The following is a 21,101-nucleotide window of genomic DNA, read 5'->3' as shown; positions in this document are numbered from 1 at the left end:
CTTCTGCCTCTCACACTCCCCCTGCTTGTGTTCCCTCTCTCGCTGTATCACTCACTCTCTGTCAAATAAATAAATAAATAATCTTAAAAAACAAACACACACTACTCTTTCCTGGATTACTTGTCCTTATGTCAGGAAGACACTAAAATGGCCCAAGGGGAGGTACCTGTGAGGAGGAGCTAAACTCTTGCTGACAATTAGCACATTGTGAGTGAACCATCTTGAAACAGGTCCTCTAGCTCCAGTCAAGTCTTCAGGTGACTGTAGCCATGACCAGTATTTTGACTGCAATCTTAATGAGGGCCCCTAAACCATAACTGCCTAGCTAAGCCTCACAGGATTCCTGTGAGGGATCTTTTACCTATGCATGATTTTGTAGGATCTTTTACCTATGCATGATTTTGTAATATCTTACATCGGTTACTTAGAAAATATTGTTTCATAGATTCCTGACTCACAGGAACCATATGAGATAATAAATATTTATTGTTGTTTAAAAAATGAGACACACAAAGAATAAAAGAGTAAAGGGAGTCCTCAGTCAGAGGGAAAATGATCTAAGACAGACAAGGAAATGCAGGAAGGAATGAATAATGACAGAAAAGGCAAATATATGATTAAATATAAAAGAATACTGATTGTCAAAAGCAATTTTAATAATGTCTTATGTATTTTAAATTATATTTAATATTAAAAATTAGACCACAGTAATGCAGTAGGCACGGCGGGAGAGTTGGCAAATGAGATTTAGTAGTTAAAAGTTTAAAATGAGTGACTTTATTAGCAAGATTGCTGAATACAAGGACAATACACCAAATAACTTGGATTTTTTTATACTAGCACTGAAAGGAGAAGGTAATTTATAAAATAGAACCACTTAGTAATGTTCAAAAGCAAGCAAAACTGAGTCATAGTTTTAAAAGTCAGGATAATAATCTTGGGGTAGGTAGTGACTGAATCTAAAGAGGGAATAAGGAGGCTTTAAGGATGCTGATGTTTTCTTCATCTGGTGCTAGTTACAGGAATGGGCTTAGTTTGAGAAAATACACCAAACCTTACATTCATGGTTTGTGCACTGTTTTATATGCATGTTATACCTCAATTTAAAAGTTCAGAAATTCAATTTGTACATTAAAAAAATCACTCAAATTGGGCGCCTGGGTGGCTCAGTCTGGTCTGCCTTCAGTTCAGGTCATGATCGGGGGTCCTGGCATTGAGGCTGCATCTGGCTCCCTGCTCAGTGGGGAGCCTGCTTCTCCCTCTCCCCTTGCTCCTCCCCCCTGCTCATGCTCTTTCTCTCTCTCTCTCTCTGTGTCAAATAAATAAAATCTTAAAATAAAATAAAAAATCACTCATATATTCCTTGATGAAGAGTTTGAAGAACTAAATTTTCAAACAGCATACCCAATAAAGATATAGAGAAATTAATTTTAGCTTGTTACAGGAAGAATGTGTTTTATAATAAGGACTCTTTTTTTTCCTTCTTCTTTTCCTCCTTTTTTTTATTAGCGAATTTTAGCACCCTATACTGATTTTCACTACAGACACAGTCCAGATACAGCTGAAGGACAACTCAAGTAAGTACCATTTGTTCCTAGTAATTTTATAAGGAGGTGTGTATGTTGCTGTTCAAGCTTTTAGATTTGCCTGATGGCATGTAGAGTCAGAGCAATGTGAGTTTAAGCAAATTTCCTATTTCATAGTTATGTTGTGGTTCTCATAATTAGCTGTGGTTTAAAAAATTAAAAATAAGTTATGAGAAATTGAAAGACTCAGAATTAAGCTTATTTAAAATAATGTAAGATAGGCTGCAGTAGAAACCTAGATCTTTAATTATTTTTCTATTGTATGTATTTTTAGCATAATTACATTGAGAGACTAAAAGAATGAAATAACAACAGGGAGTAGAATAAAGAGCTGCCTTAAACTGAGTAAGCAGAAAGATATATTCTGTAGAATTTTGGAGGTTAGTGGGGAAATAAAAGGAGATGGGGTAAAGGTTGTTTTCCAGAAATGAAGCAGGGTAATTTTCAGTATCTTTTTGGAGAGAAAAGCACATGTTCATGAGGTATTCTGGTAACTATAGATTGATTCAGGGATCAATGTATTAATGTAGTATCTGTGAAGATTTTGCAGATGGTGCTATTAAAATAAATGTGCTGTGAAGTGTTTTTCTAGTAGGATTGTTGGATTGCAGACATAAGCACTTATTTGATAGATAGTATATAATTTAAAATTCTTAAGTTTTAGAATATTGTGAAATGGGGATATTTTTGTTGTTTTTCATTTTTATGGAAAATAGTGGTTTTATATCTTTAATCATTTCTATATCACTGTGGACTGATCATACCCTAACATTCCATGACCTGAGCTAAGAAATCAAAATAGATGTTCTTTGTTTTAGACTTCTCAAATCTTACCCCTACTAAGTTGTGATTTGGGATTCTTAGGCCCCTGTCTTGGCTTTCCTGATGACGCTTAACGTTCTCCTTATTGATGGGAGAAATGCACTTTCCACTGTTACATGACAAATTACTATGAATGTAGCAGCTTAAAATAACATCAATTTATTAGCTCACAGTTCAGTAGGTCAGAAGTCTGGCATAGCTCTTATCTGGAAGTTCTGATGAAAAATCCATTTCTAAGCTCATTCAGGTTGTTGGCAGAATTTACTTTATTGCTATTGTAAAACTGAGGTCTCTGTTTCCTTGCTGTCATCTAGGGTCTACTCTCAGCTTCCAGAGGCCACCCTCTTTCCTTGGCACGTGGCTCCCTCTGTCTTCAAACAGAACAGAAATTCCTCAAATCCTTCGCTTTGAATCTCTCTTTCTCTTCTGCCACTAGCTAGTGAAAGCTCCAATTAGATCAAGCCTACCAGATGATCTCCCTTTTAAGGTCTGCCAGGCTATATAACATTAAATTAGTCACAATCATGGCAGTGATACCATATTCACAGGACCCAGGGATTAGGGCATGGAATCTTGAGAGGATGGCGGACATTTTTAGAATTCTGCCTACCAGGATGAGTGAGAGATGAGCCTGGCTATTTTTTAGAGTTGGAGGGGGAAGGTACATTCCACCAAAATCCTTCCTTATCTGTTTGGTTCTGTACTTTACTTTCATTTAGTTCCTAGAGTATGGGTAGTTTCTGGAGCATGGGTACATTATGGCCAGGGAACAAGGGAAAATGGAGTGATTTTTTAAAAATACTACAAATTTATTAAATAGGTTAGAGAATGGATTACCAGGCAGTTACTGTAAGTATGTCACTAACACTTTCTTTTCTTTTCTTTTTTTTCCTTTGAGAGAGAGTGAGCATGAGCAGGGGGGAGGAGCAGAGGAAGAGAGAAAGAATCTTAAGCAGGCTCCATGCTCAACCTGGATCCTGTTGCGGGGCTCTATCTCATGACCCTAGATCATGACCTGAGCTGAAATCAAGAGTTGGGCACTTAACCGACTGAGCCACCCAGGCACTCCTGTCACTAACATTTTTTTTTTTTAAGATTTATTCCTTTATTTGAGAGAGAGAGTACAAGCAGGGGGAGAGGCAAAGAGAGAGAGAGGGAGAAGTAGACTCCCTGCTGAGCTGGGAGCCCGATGTGGGGCTCGATCCCAGGACCTGGAGATCATGACCTGCGCCTTAGACACCCAACCATCTGAGCCACCCAGGTGCCCCTGTCACTAATATTTTTAAGAGAAGGAGCACTGAAAGCTTTATCCCATAATTGTCCAATGCTCATTTCTTCTACCACCCCATCTCCTCATTTTAGTTTCTCTTATATTCTCACTTTTTTGATGCTGTAGAGCTTAGTGTGGCTTGTTAGTATGTCCTTTTAAGTGTTTAATTTTTCTTTTGCAGACTGATTGCTCACTGTTCTTTAACTTGATTTTCTTTCTTTTTTTTTTTTTTAATCCACCCCCTCTTGTTTTTTCTTTCCCAGTTCTCTGGATTTCTGTATTCTCACAATTGTTAAGGACTTTATTAGAGAAGACAAAAAGCTAGCACAGAAAAAGACAGTTGAGAGAATGGAGGTGGTGGAGGTGGCATAAATAGTATAAGATTGCTATTAAGTATTGATACTGGCCATAAGCCAGTGGAAAATACTTAATGAATATAAATAGTTCTATTGCTTGATTAATGGTCATAAACTATTGCATAAGAAAGAACGGTGAGATATTTGGATACACAATTAGAAAAAAATAGCTGGTGATGATAATATCTAGTTATTTAATAATATCAGTGAATATATGGATTGTTGAGCTTGCGTGTTAGAAATGCTGAAATAAAAAAAGAAAAAAGAAATGCTGAAATAAGTTTGGGGCAAGAATTTTCAAGTCAAGAGAATACATGTGGTAGGGCACCTGGCTGGCTCAGTGAGAAGAGAATGTGACTCTTGATCTTGCGGTCATGAGTTCAAGCCCTACATTGGATGTAGAGATTACATATGTAGATAACAAATAAGCTTAAAAAAAAAAAGAATACATGTGGTAAAAGTAAGAGGTAATTTTCTTTGCTAAGGGGTAGCCTTTTGACAAGGATGCTTATTGATAAATAGGGCGGTGCTGTCTGTAGTGCTCAATTAAAGGTGTTAATGAGGTATCTAAGAATAGTTTTCAGAAAGAGCAGGAAAAGTAGAACTAAATTGAAAAGTGGAATTTATAACTTATTTTAAACTATGTTGGGGATTTTAGATTTTTACTTTCTTTTTCTAAGTAATCTCTACATCCAGTGTGGGGCTCGAATTCAACCCTGAAATCAGGAGGCACATGCTCTACCGACTGAACCAGCCAGGCGCTCCAAACTATGTTGGGAATTTTAAATTGGGGTGGGGGTCAGCATATAATTGGGTAATTTTCTTTGAGGTAGATCTGACCTTTTTTCTTCTTTTAACATGTTTTATTTCCTATGCAAATATTTAAATGTTAACTAATGATAGTTTTTTTTCCTGATACAGTAGAGGAATATCTCACTTTTTATTTTCACATTTAATTTCTTTGATCTCTGCCCCTTGTGCGCGTCCCCCCAGAGAAGACAGAGAAGCGAGGTTTCTAGCTAGTAAAATGGGAATCATAGCAACATTCCGGTCATGGGCAGGTAAGTTATTCTGTGCTGCTTAATAAGAAAAACTTGATTATTTTTTCAAATGTTAAATTACTCTTGCAGCATCTAATTTAGATGTTAACCTAGTTTTAACTTTGTATGTTATTATTAGAGTGAGAGGGATTTGTACAAAATTACTAAAATTTACTATTTGTAAGTCAATGTGCTAATGATTTACCTGGGTGATTAAAAAGTCTTTCTGTGGACATGAGCTTTCCATTTGCCTTGGGTAAATACCCAAATGGAATTGCTGAGTCACAAGGTGGATATATATTTAGTTTTATAAGAAACTGCCAGACTTTTTATCAAAATACCTACATATTTTATTCTCCCATCATCAGTGTATATGAGTTCCAGTTGCTCTGCATCCTTGCCAGCATTTCATGTCCTCTTACATTTTAGCCATACTGGTGGGTGTGTGATGGTATCTGATTGTGAATGTTACTTAGATTTACCCAATGACTAATGATACTGAATATTTTGTATGTGTTTATTGGCTATTCACATATCTTCTTTTGTGACATGATATTAATGTGCTTTAAATTGTTTGACTTAATTCTCCCACTTAAAATTTCAAAAGACAAATGCCAAGCAGATTTTTTCACTTCATTTTAGGTTAAGAAGGTATTAGGTAAGAGAGACAGAACGTTGTCCTACTCTCTCCAGTATTCTGACCCTGAGACATCAGCAAGCAGGAGTAGTAGGCAGTCATATTGATGAACTTTTTTGGGTATGCAACAAGCAGAAGAAGCAATTTAAATGATAAAATTACTGATAATCTCTAGCCAGTAGGGAAATGTTACTTTATAACCAGATAAGAGCATAATTTTGGAGTTATCTGGAGAAATACCACAGATTTTATATTATGAATACATTGCTATAGATTTTTTTTTTGAAATTTAAATCAGTGATTTTTTCTTTTTTATCCTCTTTAGGTATTATTAATTTATGTAAACCTGGCAACTCTGGGATCCAGTCTCTAATTGGAGTACTTTGTATACCAAATATGGAAATAAGGGTAGGCAAAAGTTACTCTAATTGTTTCATTCCCAGACTTTTAAGAGAGGAAATTAATTGTAAAAAAAGTTATTTTAGGTGTTGCTTTTTCCTCATGAATTATTCATCTGTATCATAGAGCATTGAAAAAAATACGTTAATGAATATTTACTACTTAGTTGAACCCTGAGGCTAATAGAAATAATTTGAAATAGTGATGTTGTTAGGAACTATGGCTGAATTAAAAACTGGATTAAAATATGAAATTATGTTTTATTCATTAAAAAATGCAAACAGAAAAGGGCATTCTCATTGTAAAAGGTTGAAGCAATAGAGAAATATATTTAGTAAAAAGTAAATACAGTATTTATGTATCTTATGCTTTCTAACTTATGTTTTTCTAATATGAGTGATGGTTTTCTTTAAAATTGAGTTGTTAATATTTATATGCTTATTTATTAGATATAGTCCTAAATTATTAGTACATAGCAATTTATATTAAATAGCTAAAACAAATTGAAATTGGAGAGAAAAAATGAACTCTTCAGTGGTTCTTTTCCACTTAAATGTTTTTGTTTTGTGTTCAAAAAAATAGTTTGTACTTTTCTTGTTTTTTTTATTTGAACCAGACCTGGAGTTGAAAAATATTAAGAAAATACTAGCTAGGAGTACCTTGCTTAAAATGTGAACTGAAAAGGCCTTTAGACCATGGAAATGGAAGGACATGATTATAGATGGAAGGATCTATAAGCAGGGAACTAAAGGTTGGGGCAATTCACTTGACTGCTTACTTCACAGATGGTGAAAGAACATGGTTTTTGGAGTCTGGCCCACTGAGCTTTGACTCCTGATTTTAGTCTTCATAGCTCCATGACCTTGGGCAAGTTACGTTTAACCTGTAAATCTATTTCTCCATATGTACTACAATGGGGATAATAAGAGATTAATTGAAAAGATTAAATCATGTATGTAGTAAGCACGCCGTAGTTATCTCTTCTTGAGTGTAGGCCTGAGATGGCAAGTTTCAGAAATACAGAGTTCTGTTTTTATCAGTTTTTCTTCTGTGAATAGGACATTTAAAACATCTGTTTTAAATCTTTAAATTTAAAGGAAGATTCATTCCATAAAAATAAATGAAGTGTATTTATTTGCACTTGCAGCGAGGTCTGCTTGAAGTGCTCTATGATATATTTCGTCTTCCTCTACCTGTTGTGACTGAAGAATTCATAGAAGCACTGCTCAGTGTAGGTAAGTACTGAAGCCCATTTGTATCTACTCATATACTGTGATTTTTAAGATGGTTTAGCTAATACACAGAATCCCTCAAAGGCAAAGTACTAAACTAAATATTAAATACCATTCTCTTTTTTTTTAATTTTATTTTATTATGTTATGTTAATCACCATACATTACATCATTAGTTTTTGATACAGTGTTCCATGATTTATTGTTTGCATATAACACCCAGTGCTCCATTCAATATGTGCCCTCTTTAATACCTATCACCAGGCTAACCCATCCCCCACCTCCCTTCCCTCTAGAACCTTCAGTTTGTTTCTCAGAGTCCATAGTGTCTCATGGTTCGTCTCCCCCTCTGATTTCCCCCCCTTCGTTTTTCCCTTCCTACTATCTTCCTTTTTTTTTAACATATAACGTATTATATGTTTCAGAGGTACAGGTCTGTGATTCATCAGTCTTACACAATTCACAGCGCTCATCATAGCACATACCCTCCCCAATGTCTATTACCCAGCCACCCCATCCCTCCTACCTCCTACCTCTCCAGCAGCCCTCAGTTTGTTTCCTGAGATTAAGAATTCCTCATATCAGTGAGATCATATGATACATGTCTTTCTCTGATTGACTTATTTCGCTCAGCATAATACCCTCTAGTTCCATCCACGTCATTGCAAATGGCAAGATTTCGTTTTCTTTGATGGCTGCATACCATTTTCTTACTGCATCATCATAACATTAAATTAATATAAAAGTAAAACCTCATATCATCACCTAGGTATTGCAAATGAGCTGTGAAATTAGTAGAAAAATGGACAAAGACAGAAATTAGATTATCTAATTCTCGCTGTAATTTTATTTTAGCCAATGACTCCTAAGTCCCAAAATGAAAGAAGTTTAGATCTGTGTACATCGGTAAATCATTTATTTTCTGTATGCCTTTTTAGTCTTTTTTGTAAACATTGTTTTAAGATTTATTTATTTTTTTTAGTGGGGGTAGGGGCAGTGCAGAGGGAGAGAGAGAATCTCCAGCAGACGCCCTGCTAAGCCAGGAGCCCTATGTGGGGCTCAGTCCCACAACCCCTAGATCATGACCTGAGCCAAAATCAACAGTCGGACACTTAAACCGACTTAGCCACCTAGGCGCCCCTCAGTCTGTTTTTTTAACCAACATTTTACAACATTATTTATAGCCTGACTAGCTGATGGTAACTGATGTGTTTTAGTGATTTCTCATTTTCTTCTAACTACCTAATTTTAACTATTTTAGATCCAGGCAGATTCCAAGACAGTTGGAGACTTTCAGATGGCTTTGTAGCAGCTGAGGCAAAAACTATTCTTCCTCATCGTGCCAGATCCAGGTAGGATTTAGAGGAATAGTTCAAATTTATTACAATTGCTGTTTTTATGTTAAATTATGTAACATATTGAACACTATCTAAACTTTTTCTGTGCTGTGTTTATTTCTAGGCCAGACCTCATGGATAATTATTTGGCACTGATACTCTCTGCATTTATTCGTAATGGACTTCTAGAGGTAAGACTTATAAACCTTATTTTATTTTTTAAATTTTCTCTGACAAAGTTCTTTCAGAGCAACAAGCATATATGATGCGTAAATGTGTTCCTACTTACTATTTTGCAAGAATAATATTTTCTTTTTATTTTCAAAGGGTTTGGTTGAAGTGATAACAAACAGTGATGACCATATCTCAGTTAGAGCTACCATCCTTTTAGGAGAGCTTTTACATATGGTAAGTTGAGCAACTTGTGATTATGTTTCATACCATTAATGTTTTAATTTATAAAATAATGTTACTTTGTAGTATCTCAAAAAGTAAATTTGCGGGGCGCCTGGGTGGCTCAGTCGTTAAGCGTCTGCCTTCGGCTCAGGTCATGATCCCAGGGTCCTGGGATCGAGCCCCGCATCGGGCTCCCTGCTCCGCGGGAAGCCCGCTTCTCCCTCTCCCACTCCCCCTGCTTGTGTTTCCTCTCTCACTGTGTCTCTCTCTGTCAAATAAATAAATAAAATCTTTAAAAAAAAAAAAAGTAAATTTGCTTTTTTTTGAGTGTTTGTATTGCAAAGAGCCCTTGATGCCTTGTATCTATCTATACATATATGTATATATAGTATGTGCGTATATATGGTATAGCTAGTTTTATAAATGGAACATGTAAAAATTAAAAAGTACTGAATATTTTTATACTCACTTTTATGTTGACGTTTTGAGTCCTATAAATCTTAATATATCTCAGAAAGACCTGCTGCCTAATAAGCAAGAAATTACAAAACTAGATATTCAGTCAGGTAGCAGTGGAATTGATACGGCAATCAGTGCCTGAATTTTAGAAAACTGAAAAAAATTGGAAGTTTAACTTCCTTGTTTGAAAACATTCTCTGCAAACTTGTGAGTTGAGGTTTAGAAGGTGAGTTCTTTTTGTTTTGTTTTTTTTTTCGTTTTTTTGTTTTTGGGGGGTTTGCCTTGATTTTATGACATCAGTAACTTCTGGAAACAAGGAGCTAAGAAAGTGATCCGACCATTCTCTACTCCCAACAAATCAAGCAATGGGAGAACTGATTGCAGGATAGAATTCCTATTTCTAGATCACCCGTTCGTTAATAGAATACTAAAAAAAAACCATTTTAACTGATTAAGGAAGAAATAACCTTGTGGCAGATCTTTTAAAATTATTTTATGATTTTCTCTTACTGACAGAGTACTTTTTGTTGTTTCAGCCTCCCCACCCCTACTATTTTGTTTTGTTTTGTTTTGTTTTTCCACATAACAGCTGGTCTCAGTGAGGTAAAGAGAATTAAACAGAGTTTAATGATAACTGTCTTGTTTACCATTGAATTATTTAGCCATATCCTCTGTTCTCCTTCAGTCCATCCATGGAAGAATTAAGTAATACTGCAGATTTTCAGATCTGATTTTTTTTATTTTTTTAAGATTTTATTTATTTGGTCAGAGAGAGGAAGAGGGCACAAGGAGGGGGAGAGGCACGCAGAGGGAGAAGCAGGCTCCCCACTGAGCAAGGAGCCCGATGCAGGACTTGATCCCAGGACCGTAGTAGGATCATGACCTGAGCCGAAGGCAGACAGATGCTTAACCGACTGAGCCACCCAGACATCCCTTCAGATCTGATTTTTTTTTTAATGAATTAATTTTTTTTAAGATTTTTATTTACTTGTCAGAGCGCATGCGTGTGTGCAAGCACAAGCAGAGGGAGAAGCAGGCTCTTTGCCAAGCAAGGAGCCCGATATGGGACTCAATTCTAGGACCCTGGGATCACGACCTGAGCTGAACGTAGACGTTTAACTGACTGAGCCACCCAAGCGTCCCTTTTATTTTAATTCTTGATATATCATTTCCTGTAGGGTTATCAATATCTAGAATTATTTGCTCTTTATGAAGTAATCTTTTTTATAAATTTCATTTTTCCCTTCCTCCATGACCAGAATTCTTGATTCCCTTGAAATATAAAAGCTGGTCATTTTGAGTATAGTGGTATTAGTTCATTGCTTATTATGCTTTCATTTTCTGGCTTCCACATTTAATTAATTTACTTATCTTCATTGGTAGAAAGCAGATTGAGTGGTGGATTTTGCTTGGAAAGCAGGATTAATGTAACATTATAGCACTGGATCTAAGTTTTGATATGTAATCCTTTGAGATCATTTAAGAATTGAGTTTAATTGTAATTAAATTAATTTTAAGTTACCACTTAAATTATAATTTAATGTTATAATAAAGGATCTGTAAAATTCAGAGTTTTATTAATGTAATATGAGTCTGTATCTTCATTCTGTCTCATCCTTGTTGAAAGTAGGTAAGATAAATTATGATAAATAAGTTTGTATTTGAAAGGGAATCATTTCATGAGTAAAACCTTTAATATTTTATCTATGGATAATCTATAACAAAATATTTCTATTTGTCAACTCTTAAAAAATATTATGTTTCATTTTAGGCAAATACAATTCTTCCTCATTCACATAGCCATCATTTACACTGCCTACCAACCCTAATGAATATGGCTGCATCTTTTGATATCCCCAAGGAAAAGAGACTGTAAGTATCAGAGCTCTAGCAAAGACTGTGCCTGGTATATTTAATACCCATTTTGATGACCTTCTCTTCTTTTTAAAATTCTGTGTGTGTGTGTGTGTGTGTGTGTATAGATTATGCTTGGAAATTCTTTTTTTTTTTGGAAATTCTTTTGGGATGCCTTACAGAGGAGAGGAGAATTTGATAGTATTATTTAATATAGGCTACAGAGTATTATAGCTTAGAAAAATCAAGTTTTTCTAGCATTTTTCTGGATAAGGACATAAACTTTCTACCACATCATTAAAAATGTTGTTTGAGAATTTTTTGGACTATTTTATGTTTTGAGTAGCAACTCAGGCTTTTTAATGTCTAAACTATTTCAAGTTAATAAAGCACAAAGTAGCAATGTATTCTTTTGTATGTGTGATTAAAAATTTTAGAGTTTAGTAACCCATACTATAGGCATTGAAGTAAGCTAACCTCTTAAATCTGAAGGAGATATTGCAAACAGAATTTATAAACAAAGGAATGGTAATACAGCTGTAGGTCTGCTGGAATTTCAGTACTAATAATAAAATATAATTTACAAGGTAAAGATGGAGAAGCTTGATTGGAAAACCCTCATAGGAATCTTTTTCATTTGGTTAAGATTATGTCTAAGCCAGGGTGTTTTTTTCCTTTCCTTCCTTCCTTTTTTTTTTTTTTTTTTTTCTTTTTTTAATTCTAACTATTATAATCAAAGAAATCTATATTTGGACTTCTTTTTGGTAATATTAGTGAAATGTAGTTCATTAGCTATTCAGAACTGTGAATTTTTATTGACAGGTATACATTTCTTAAAAGTTTAGTTAGCTTTATTAATTCAGAAGTACACATATGGGCCTCACTGTAAGTAAATAATATTCTATTAATTCTAACTCTACCATTAAATATACTATTATTTAATAGAATGAAGTTGTATTCGAAACCAAGAGTTACTAGGGATTATCTCAGTTCTAACTCTAGGCTTCCATTAGTAATGATAGCTTTCAGCTTTTTTTTTTTTTTTTTTTTAAGTTTATTTATTTAAGCAACCTATCTCTATATTCAGTGTGCGGCTCAGACTGACAACCCTGAGATCAAGAGCTGCATGCCCTACTGACTAAGCCAGCCAGGTCCCCTTTCAGTTTTTATTTTAGTAGTTTCATGATGGAAAAATGGATTTCCCAAAGCCTGGTAGACCTAACCTCTCTGGGTCAGATTATGGCCGTGAATTTCAGGGTTCATCAAGAATTCAAATTTACCTTCAAAATTTCAGCAATAATAATCTTATAATGGTTTTTTGGTTTTGTTTTTTTAGCTCAGCAAGCTCTCTTTACTTTCAGTACTTGCCAGTATGAGAGCATCTCAAGGTTTTAAAATTTTAAATCTGATTTGTTTTTACTAGAAGTTCTGGAGTTGAGACTTGATTGCTACCAGATTGTTGAAAACTGTGCTTTTATGGACCACGAACAAGGAATTAAAAATAAGTTTTAAAAGGATACCATTAACAGTTGCAGATCAGTGGGGGAAAATAGAGATTGTACAAATTGATACTGGAATCAGTTATCCACATGGTGGGGGGGAAATGAAATATGCCAGCCTTATATCATAAACAAAAATCGGTTTCAGCTGGTTTAAGGATTTAAATGTGAAAAACAAGTTCTATAAGAAAATAGAGAAAACTAGGTTTCTGACTTTCTGGGAGTTCTTAAAACCAGTATACAAAAAGTGCCCACCACACAGAAGACAAGATTAGTAAATACATATTTAGTTGGATCTACATAATTAGTGTTTCTTCATACAAATCAGCAGTGTTCTTGATTTTTTTTCCTTTATGGTTCCAAATTTGATTAAATAATTTACTTTTTAATAACAATCTCTAGCCTTGAATTTATATATTTTACTGGAGTAATTTACCAAAGTGATCTCTTTAAAATTATGCTAGCTTTGCTACAGAATTAATTCAGTTTTTTTTAATTAGGCGAGCCAGTGCAGCCTTGAATTGTTTAAAACGCTTCCATGAAATGAAGAAACGAGGACCTAAACCTTACAGCCTTCATTTAGATCACATTATTCAGAAAGCAATTGCAACCCACCAGAAACGGGATCAGTATCTCCGAGTTCAGAAAGATATATTTGTTCTTAAGGTACTGACATGAAACGTCGCAATTTTTAACTTAGTTTCCTAATTTTTAACTGATGGATTTTAATATGCATCTACATGTTTGAGTTAGCAGTTTTATTATTCATGCTTATGGATTTTCAGATGGCTTTCTAGTTTTATAATGACTAGGCAGTTTAGAGCTATGTTTTTATAACTTGTTAAAGTTAAAAAGCCTTGCTAATTCATCCTTAAATGAAAAATCTTTGTATTTTTAAAATTTGAACTTAGTCTTCTGAATGTGAAGATAATTTGCCTTAATTTTCCTTATTACTTTCTGATGATTTTAGGATACAGAGGAAGCTCTTTTAATGAACCTTAGAGATAGCCAAGTCCTTCAACATAAAGAGAATCTTGAATGGAATTGGAATCTTATAGGGACCATTCTTAAGGTATGAAAAGATACTTCTTGGTTATGGCTTCATTTTATTATTCATTGTAATTCATCATAATTATATTTTGGGAATTGATAAATACATATATGATATAACATATTATGTTTTTCTAGTGGCCAAATGTAAATCTAAGAAACTATAAAGATGAACAGTTGCACAGGTACGTAACAACTGTTTTGCATTTAAATTGAAAGAACTTAGATTTGAATTATATTATGCCTAATACCTGTGAAAAGTAATAATTGGTATTTTAAAGATACATGCATAACATTTTAATAGTATTCAGTAGGTACATGTATACATTTTTGTGTATACTCTTATAACCTAAAAGCATCCACTAATTCTTTTCCTAGTTATCTATATTCTGGTTTTAGTTTGGAACAAATGAAGTAATTCAGATAAAAGTTTCTCAAATTGGGGTAATGTCAACCATGTTGTAATCTTAGCCCTAAGGTATGAGGATGACATAATAAGGTCATAGTGTTTCCCTCCCAAAATGATGGCCATTTTTACTATTCTGCTTCTACTTGCATTTACATCTGACTTTGGAGGGTTAGCCATTTTTCCTCCTCTTTACATTTCCCTTAACCAAGTTGATGTTCTCCATACCTTTCATAAAACATACAAAGGTTCATGGCATACACAGTACTTCAAGCTACTGTGTAGTTCTCTAGTACCCAGTGCATTTTTCCTCATCCTGAGTTTAGACTAATCCACTACCAGTACTGATCTCCTTCAATAAGAGGGCCTTCATGTTTCTGAAAAATTTTATGTCCTTGACATTATTATTTGGTTGTATTCATCTACTCATGGTATTTAACTTAATATCTGTATTAAGTTTATACGGAACATATATAAACTTAAACTGGAATAAAGAAGCATAGCATCAACTTTTCATACTGCTTGAAAACAGATGAAGTCTCATTCAACTTTGTTTCTCCACATCCTAGAATTGGCACCATTATTGGATTGGATTGTAGTGCATGAAATTAAACTGAACTAAGTTAAATGGAAGCTTAGCCCATAATGTTGAAAGCTATAACATTGAAATATAAATTGTGTTCAGTACTCATGAATTCAGTTGCCTAAATTTTACCTGCAGCTTTTGTGCTTGGCTTTTTGCCTAATTGTGAAAAACGGACAGAATTGTAGTATGATTTATTTTGCTTACAATTATCCAGTATAGGATTATTGTATAGAGTCATGGGACAAAGATTATCACAAAATACAGTAAAAGAAAATTTATGTTCAGGTGTCTTCATATTTATCCAAACTTAATTCTGGCTATGTTGTATATCTGCGTTTTTCTAGCTAGTATCTTTGTTCTCTACTATTTCTTTCAGGCATCTCACCATAAAGTTCTTATTTCACAAGCTATTCTTGACAATTAAGGTGTTTTATTGATTTTTGCTATTTTGTTGTTTTTGCATGCGTGTGTGTGTGCGTGTGTGTGTGTGTGTAATGTACCAGATGTGTTTATTCCTTGCTATTTACTCCAATGGCTTAAATCCAAAACATTCAAAACCATATTATATATCTTAAGCTATGGTTAAGATTTTAAAGTAATTTTGATTTCTTACTTTGTTGCTAATTTTATTTTGCTCTTAGGTTTGTACGAAGACTACTTTACTTTTACAAGCCCAGCAGTAAATTATATGCCAACCTGGATCTGGATTTTGCCAAGTCCAAGCAGCTCACAGTTGTGGGTTGCCAATTTACAGAATTTCTTCTTGAGTCCGAAGAGGTAATAAGCACTTTGAATATTTTCCAGAGCAAATGTTTCTCATTGAACTTGCCCCCTTCCTTTTATTTCTGAGTATGCATAGTTGTATTTAGAAACATAGGGAGTGAGCCCAGACCTAGATTTGAATCCTAACTCTTGTCACTAGCTAGTTATGTGACTTTGGACAACGTATGTGCCTTATAGAAGACCTGTTTTTCTCTTTGTAAAATGGAAGATAATATAATCTTCATGCAGCATTGTGTTGAATGAGATTTAAAAAAACATACTCAGTGATTGGTATCTGTTATTAGTAACTTCATCATTATCATTACGTTTTTTGGATTTGATTAAAGTTAATTTTCTAATTATAGTCACTAAGTGCTTTTCCAGTAATACTACAATGTATTTGCTTATAGGATGGGCAAGGATACTTAGAAGATCTAGTAAAAGATATTGTTCAGTGGCTCAATGCCTCATCTGGCATGAAACCTGAAAGAAGTCTTCAAAATAATGGTTTATTGACTACCCTTAGTCAACACTACTTTTTATTTATTGGAACACTTTCTTGCCACCCTCATGGAGTCAAAATGCTGGAAAAATGCAGCGTATTTCAATGGTAAGTATCCCTAGGTTGTCTCAGTATATTCCTGAACTTTATTTTTAATGTAGTCTGAAATGGTATGCTTTTTATTCTGTGTACATGTATTTGGTAAATTTTATTAAAATACAAAAAAATTAGTTATCTTGATGGCTTTGTGACTCTTTTTTATGTGATATTTGTCACTAAATGCTTTCTTTCAGAAATGCTTGTTTATATTTCCATCCTTTTTGTTTCTTTTTTCTTTTTTTTCTTTTTAGTCTCCTTAATCTCTGTTCCTTGAAAAACCAAGATCACTTACTGAAACTGACTGTTTCTAGCTTGGACTACAGCAGAGATGGATTGGCAAGAGTCATCCTTTCCAAAATTCTTACAGCAGCCACTGATGTGAGTATAACATCAACAAAACTATATTTTTTATAGCCAGTTAGTTCAATACTTCATAAAATTTAGCCAAGCAAAATTAATTATTAATTCTAAGAATATGGGATGGAATTTGAGTTTACTCTAAAACAGTAGTTATTCCATGGGGCTCCTGGTGGTTCAGTCGGTTAAGCGTCTGCCTTCTGCTCAGGTCAGGATCCCAGGGTCCTGGGATCGAACCCTGCATCAGGCTCCCTGCTCAGCGGGAGGCCTGCTTCTCCCTCTCCCTCTGCTGCTCCCCCTGCCTGTGCTCTCCTGTTCTCTCTCTCTGTCAAATAAAATCTTTAAAAAAAATAAAAATAAAAGTAGTTCCTCCAAGGAACTGTATACAGTACCCATATCTTTCTATGAAGGGGAAGAAGCAGCTAGATTGAAACAGAAATATTTACTAGTACTAAGAAAATGTATCAGGGGCTAGACCCTCAATTCCAATTTTTCTGCCATTTTCAAGTAGCAAAACTGTCCCCCAAAAAAGTCCAAATAGGCTATCCATTAAGTTTGGGGTTTTTTTGTTTGTTTTTATATTTTCCTTTATCTTTGTAGGCCTGCAGGCTGTATGCAACAAAACATTTAAGAGTATTATTGAGAGCTAATGTTGAATTCTTCAATAATTGGGGAATTGAATTACTAGTGACCCAGCTACATGATAAAAACAAAACTATTTCTTCTGAAGCTCTTGATATTCTTGATGAAGCATGTGAAGACAAGGTGAAGGTTTATTATTTTATAATAAAATACTTAGACATGAATTTTTATTTAAGTATTTTAATTATTAAATTAATTTTAATTATTAAAGTACTCAATTTTAATAGAAAATTATGTGAAATTATAATGTACTTAATACAGATGTTTTGGAAACATAATTTACTATCATTTTGCAATTGTTAATTTGCCTAATAATTACCTTTTTTAGGCCAATCTTCATGCTCTTATTCAGATGAAGCCAGCTTTATCCCACCTTGGAGACAAGGGTTTGCTTCTCCTCCTGAGGTAAATGTTAAGTAAATTTTTCTTATAGTTGTGTTTTTTGTTGTGTTCTCTTTAGCAGTGTGTTTTAAAGTTGGATTCAAATCCAAATAGGAAACACTTTAAATTTAGAGTTTAGTGTTAACTTCTGGGTGCCTGGGTGGCTCAGTTGGTTAAGCGACTGCCTTCGGCTCAGGTCATGATCCTGGAGTCCCTGGCAGGGAGCCTGCTTCTCCCTCTGACCCTCCCCCCTCTCATGTGCTCTCTCTCTCTCATTCTCTCTGTCTCAAATAAATAAATAAAATCTTAAAAAAAAAAAAAGTTTAGTGTTAACTTCTGAAAGAGGTCTATTTTAGAATCTTAGATATCCTTTAATACTGAAACTCATTGTTTTCCTTAATGTTGTTTCATTGTTTTTCATTGTTTTCCTTAATGTTTCCTTTACATTTCTGTGTGTCCTTATGATTTTCATGACATTTTCTTTACTGTGATTGGATTCATGTGTTTTTGCAAGATTATGAAAATTTATTTGTATTTGAAATTACAGTAAATAATAGTTGACCTTTTACTCTCAGGAAGAAGCTATTCCTAAAGTCTTTAAGCTCTTTAAACATAGTATTGCTTAAGATAGTTTAACTCCTTAAACAGTTGTGGTCAGACTCTGTGTTAAACTATTGTTTGTTTTAATTTACAGATTTCTTTCCATTCCAAAAGGATTTTCCTATCTGAATGAAAGGGGTTATGTAGCAAAACAATTGGAAAAATGGCACAAGGTAACTTTCTGTTGAGTAAGCTTCAGTTTATGTTTTTATCTTAGGAAATAGATCTATGAATTTAGAGGATTTTTTATATTGGTGTCTTGAAGCTAAAGAGGTTAAATATTTAAACATTCATATGAAGTCCAGTCTTAAATTCTATGTATTTGTGTTTATATTTATCCATTTTTTAAACCACATTATTTTAGAGCAAACTATTGATTTTGTGTATATTCTATTGAAATTTTGCTTTCAGTTTAATTGATATAATCTACTGGTATAATTTATTAACCGTGTTTACTATCATTTCTTTTATTCTTATTCTTGGGTCCCTTATGATAGCCCTTTTAAGCTGTAACTAAAACAATTTTCCTAAATGAAGGAAGATTGTAAAACAACTGTACCAAGCAGATAAAATATTTTAAACTTTATTTTTAGGATGCTTCTTGACATAAACCTGAGAACAAACTTCTTGTTATTAGTTAACTTCCTAGCTTTTCTTTAGTTGGTCATCACTGTGATTTTATTTTGTTTGAAGCATTATAAATTGTCAAAGCATCTTAGAAACCCATGGGTAATCAATTCTAATGCAAATAATTTTTGGGTTCTTCATCATTTCAATCATGATATTGTCTATACTGAACCATATTTCACAAGAAATTCTCACCTTTTAAAAATACTGTAACTATAAAACATACTTTAGGCAGTGTCTGGGTGGCTCAGTCGGTTAACGTCTGCCTTCAGCTCAGATCCTGCTATCGAGCCCCACGTCCGGCTCCCTGCTCGATGGGGAGCCTGCTTCTCCCTCTGCTGCTCCCCCTGTTTGTGCTTGCTCTCTCTCTCTCTCTGTCAAATAAATAAAATCTTTAAAAACAAAAACATAATTTAGGCATGAAGTCTTTCAATAATTAATGAATTGGGGACTTGAAATAAGATGTAATAGTTTTATTTCATAAATAGAAGTTATTTAAATTACCATGGTAAAATCGGTCACCTTATTATACAAATTATATTAGGAAGTTGCTTAGCATATCTGGTACAGTACTTTCACATAGTAGGTACAAAATGTAACTGCTATAACAAAGGCATGTGCAGTGTATAAAGAAACACAAAGGAAGGGTTAATGATTCTACCTTAGGGATTAGAATTAGCAAAAGAAATGTTAGGTGTGATCAGGAAAGGATATGATATTTGAAATAGTCTTGAGGAGTAAGTAAATAAATTGGAAGAAGGGTATTTAAGGCTGAGGGTGCAGAATAATAAATCTGTATAGATTATTGGAACTTCAGACTTGTGAAGAAAGCTATATTCCAGTGTAGTTGGGGCTAGGATAAGTGAGGAGTGGCAAGATGGGACTAGAATGGTAAGTTAGAACTAGATTATAGAAGGCGTTATAAACCACATTATGTCATCAAGGGATTTCAATTTTATCGGAAGTGGGGGAATGATAGGTGTTCAAAGACTAGTCATAATCAGAGCTGTGCTTTAGAAACATGACAGATCAGAGTGTAGGAATGGATATTTGGTCATCAAAGGTAAAGCCTAGGAATATTGAGACCAGTTAAGCAAGAATTGATAAGAATGTGAACTTCAATGGTGCTGAGATTGGATAGGCAGGGATACATTTTCTGGGCATCTTTGAAATAAGATGGACAGGAGGTGTGGATAGATTGGATATAATGAATGAAGAGTCCATCTTGACTCTTAAAGTTTCTGATATCATTGACTGAGCATGCAGTGGATCACCATGAAGAGATTGTGATTACAGGGGCGCCTGGGTGGCTCAGGTGGTTAAGCATCTGCCTTCTGTTCGGGTCGTGATCCTGGGGTCCTGGGATTGAGGCCAAGGTCGGGCTCCCTGCTCAGTGGGGAGTCTGCTTCTCCTCTCCCTTTGCCCCTCCCCCAACTGATGTTCATTCACGGGTGCTCACTCTATCTCAAATAAATAAATTTTTAAAAATCTTAAAAAAAAGAGATTGTGATTATAAAAAGTGGTTTGCAGGATGAGGTTAATGAGTTTTGAATATGTTGAATTGTATTGCTCTGTGGGATGACCAAGTGATGGTATCCAGAAAATACTTGGAATTGTGGATCTGGAGCTCAGATATGTGCTGAAGATCGCAGTTTGGGAGTCCTCAGTATATAGTAGTAGCTGAAACCTGAAATGAGTGAGATCACCAGGGAAGATATAAGGAACAAAAAAAGAAAGAAAACTGGAAATTCCTCCCTATAGAACATTCTGGTTTAATGAGGGGAATAGAAGGACAAAGACACTGAGAAAATTGCCAGAGAGAATGGTGTCACTAAAGGATGCTTCAGGAAGGAGAGGCCAGTGATATATATTTGTTAAAGAGGTCACATAAAATGAGCAATAGAAAATAAACTGTTGAATTTGACAGTTTGGTCATTGGTGAATTTTGCTAGAGCATTTTCAGTAGAAAGTTACAAACAGATGCTGAATTGTAGTTACAGTTAGTTAGGCAGTAAATGGAAGGTGTAAAAAAATAAAGACAACATAGTCCTCTTGAATTAGAGAAAAGGAGAAAGGGAAGAGAACTAACTTACTGATTGTCTACCATTTCAAGTCTTACTTCATTGAATCCTCAGGGCAACCCTATGAAATATATTCTGTTATTTCTATTTTGTGAATGAAAATTTTGAGGCTAAGGAGAGT

At 34.4% G+C, this 21,101-nt stretch overlaps 1 protein-coding gene across 5 annotated transcripts in view; it reads left to right on the top strand.

The window, feature by feature from the left end:
* Positions 1 to 21,101, top strand: part of LOC118006405 (rapamycin-insensitive companion of mTOR) — a 121,916-nt gene that overhangs the window by 72,735 nt on the left and 28,080 nt on the right. For all 5 annotated transcript variants that reach the window (XM_034999052.1, XM_034999047.1, XM_034999048.1 and 2 more), the window contains 17 exons: positions 1,510 to 1,577; positions 5,028 to 5,095; positions 6,037 to 6,119; positions 7,258 to 7,345; positions 8,604 to 8,694; positions 8,804 to 8,870; positions 9,007 to 9,087; positions 11,306 to 11,406; positions 13,388 to 13,553; positions 13,858 to 13,959; positions 14,076 to 14,122; positions 15,571 to 15,706; positions 16,102 to 16,301; positions 16,544 to 16,670; positions 17,250 to 17,414; positions 17,620 to 17,696; positions 18,367 to 18,445. In XM_034999052.1, coding sequence (XP_034854943.1) covers positions 1,510 to 1,577; positions 5,028 to 5,095; positions 6,037 to 6,119; positions 7,258 to 7,345; positions 8,604 to 8,694; positions 8,804 to 8,870; positions 9,007 to 9,087; positions 11,306 to 11,406; positions 13,388 to 13,553; positions 13,858 to 13,959; positions 14,076 to 14,122; positions 15,571 to 15,706; positions 16,102 to 16,301; positions 16,544 to 16,670; positions 17,250 to 17,414; positions 17,620 to 17,696; positions 18,367 to 18,445 — 1,746 coding nt within the window. The remainder of the gene's footprint in view (positions 1 to 1,509; positions 1,578 to 5,027; positions 5,096 to 6,036; positions 6,120 to 7,257; positions 7,346 to 8,603; positions 8,695 to 8,803; positions 8,871 to 9,006; positions 9,088 to 11,305; positions 11,407 to 13,387; positions 13,554 to 13,857; positions 13,960 to 14,075; positions 14,123 to 15,570; positions 15,707 to 16,101; positions 16,302 to 16,543; positions 16,671 to 17,249; positions 17,415 to 17,619; positions 17,697 to 18,366; positions 18,446 to 21,101) is intronic.

This window comes from Mirounga leonina, unplaced genomic scaffold (assembly GCF_011800145.1).
Source record: "Mirounga leonina isolate KUSES-001 unplaced genomic scaffold, KU_Mleo_1.0 Mir_96, whole genome shotgun sequence".
Classification (NCBI taxonomy): Eukaryota; Metazoa; Chordata; class Mammalia; order Carnivora; family Phocidae; genus Mirounga; species Mirounga leonina.
The sequence above is the reverse complement of the archived record's forward strand: the minus strand, read 5'-3'. Positions and strand labels throughout refer to the sequence as shown.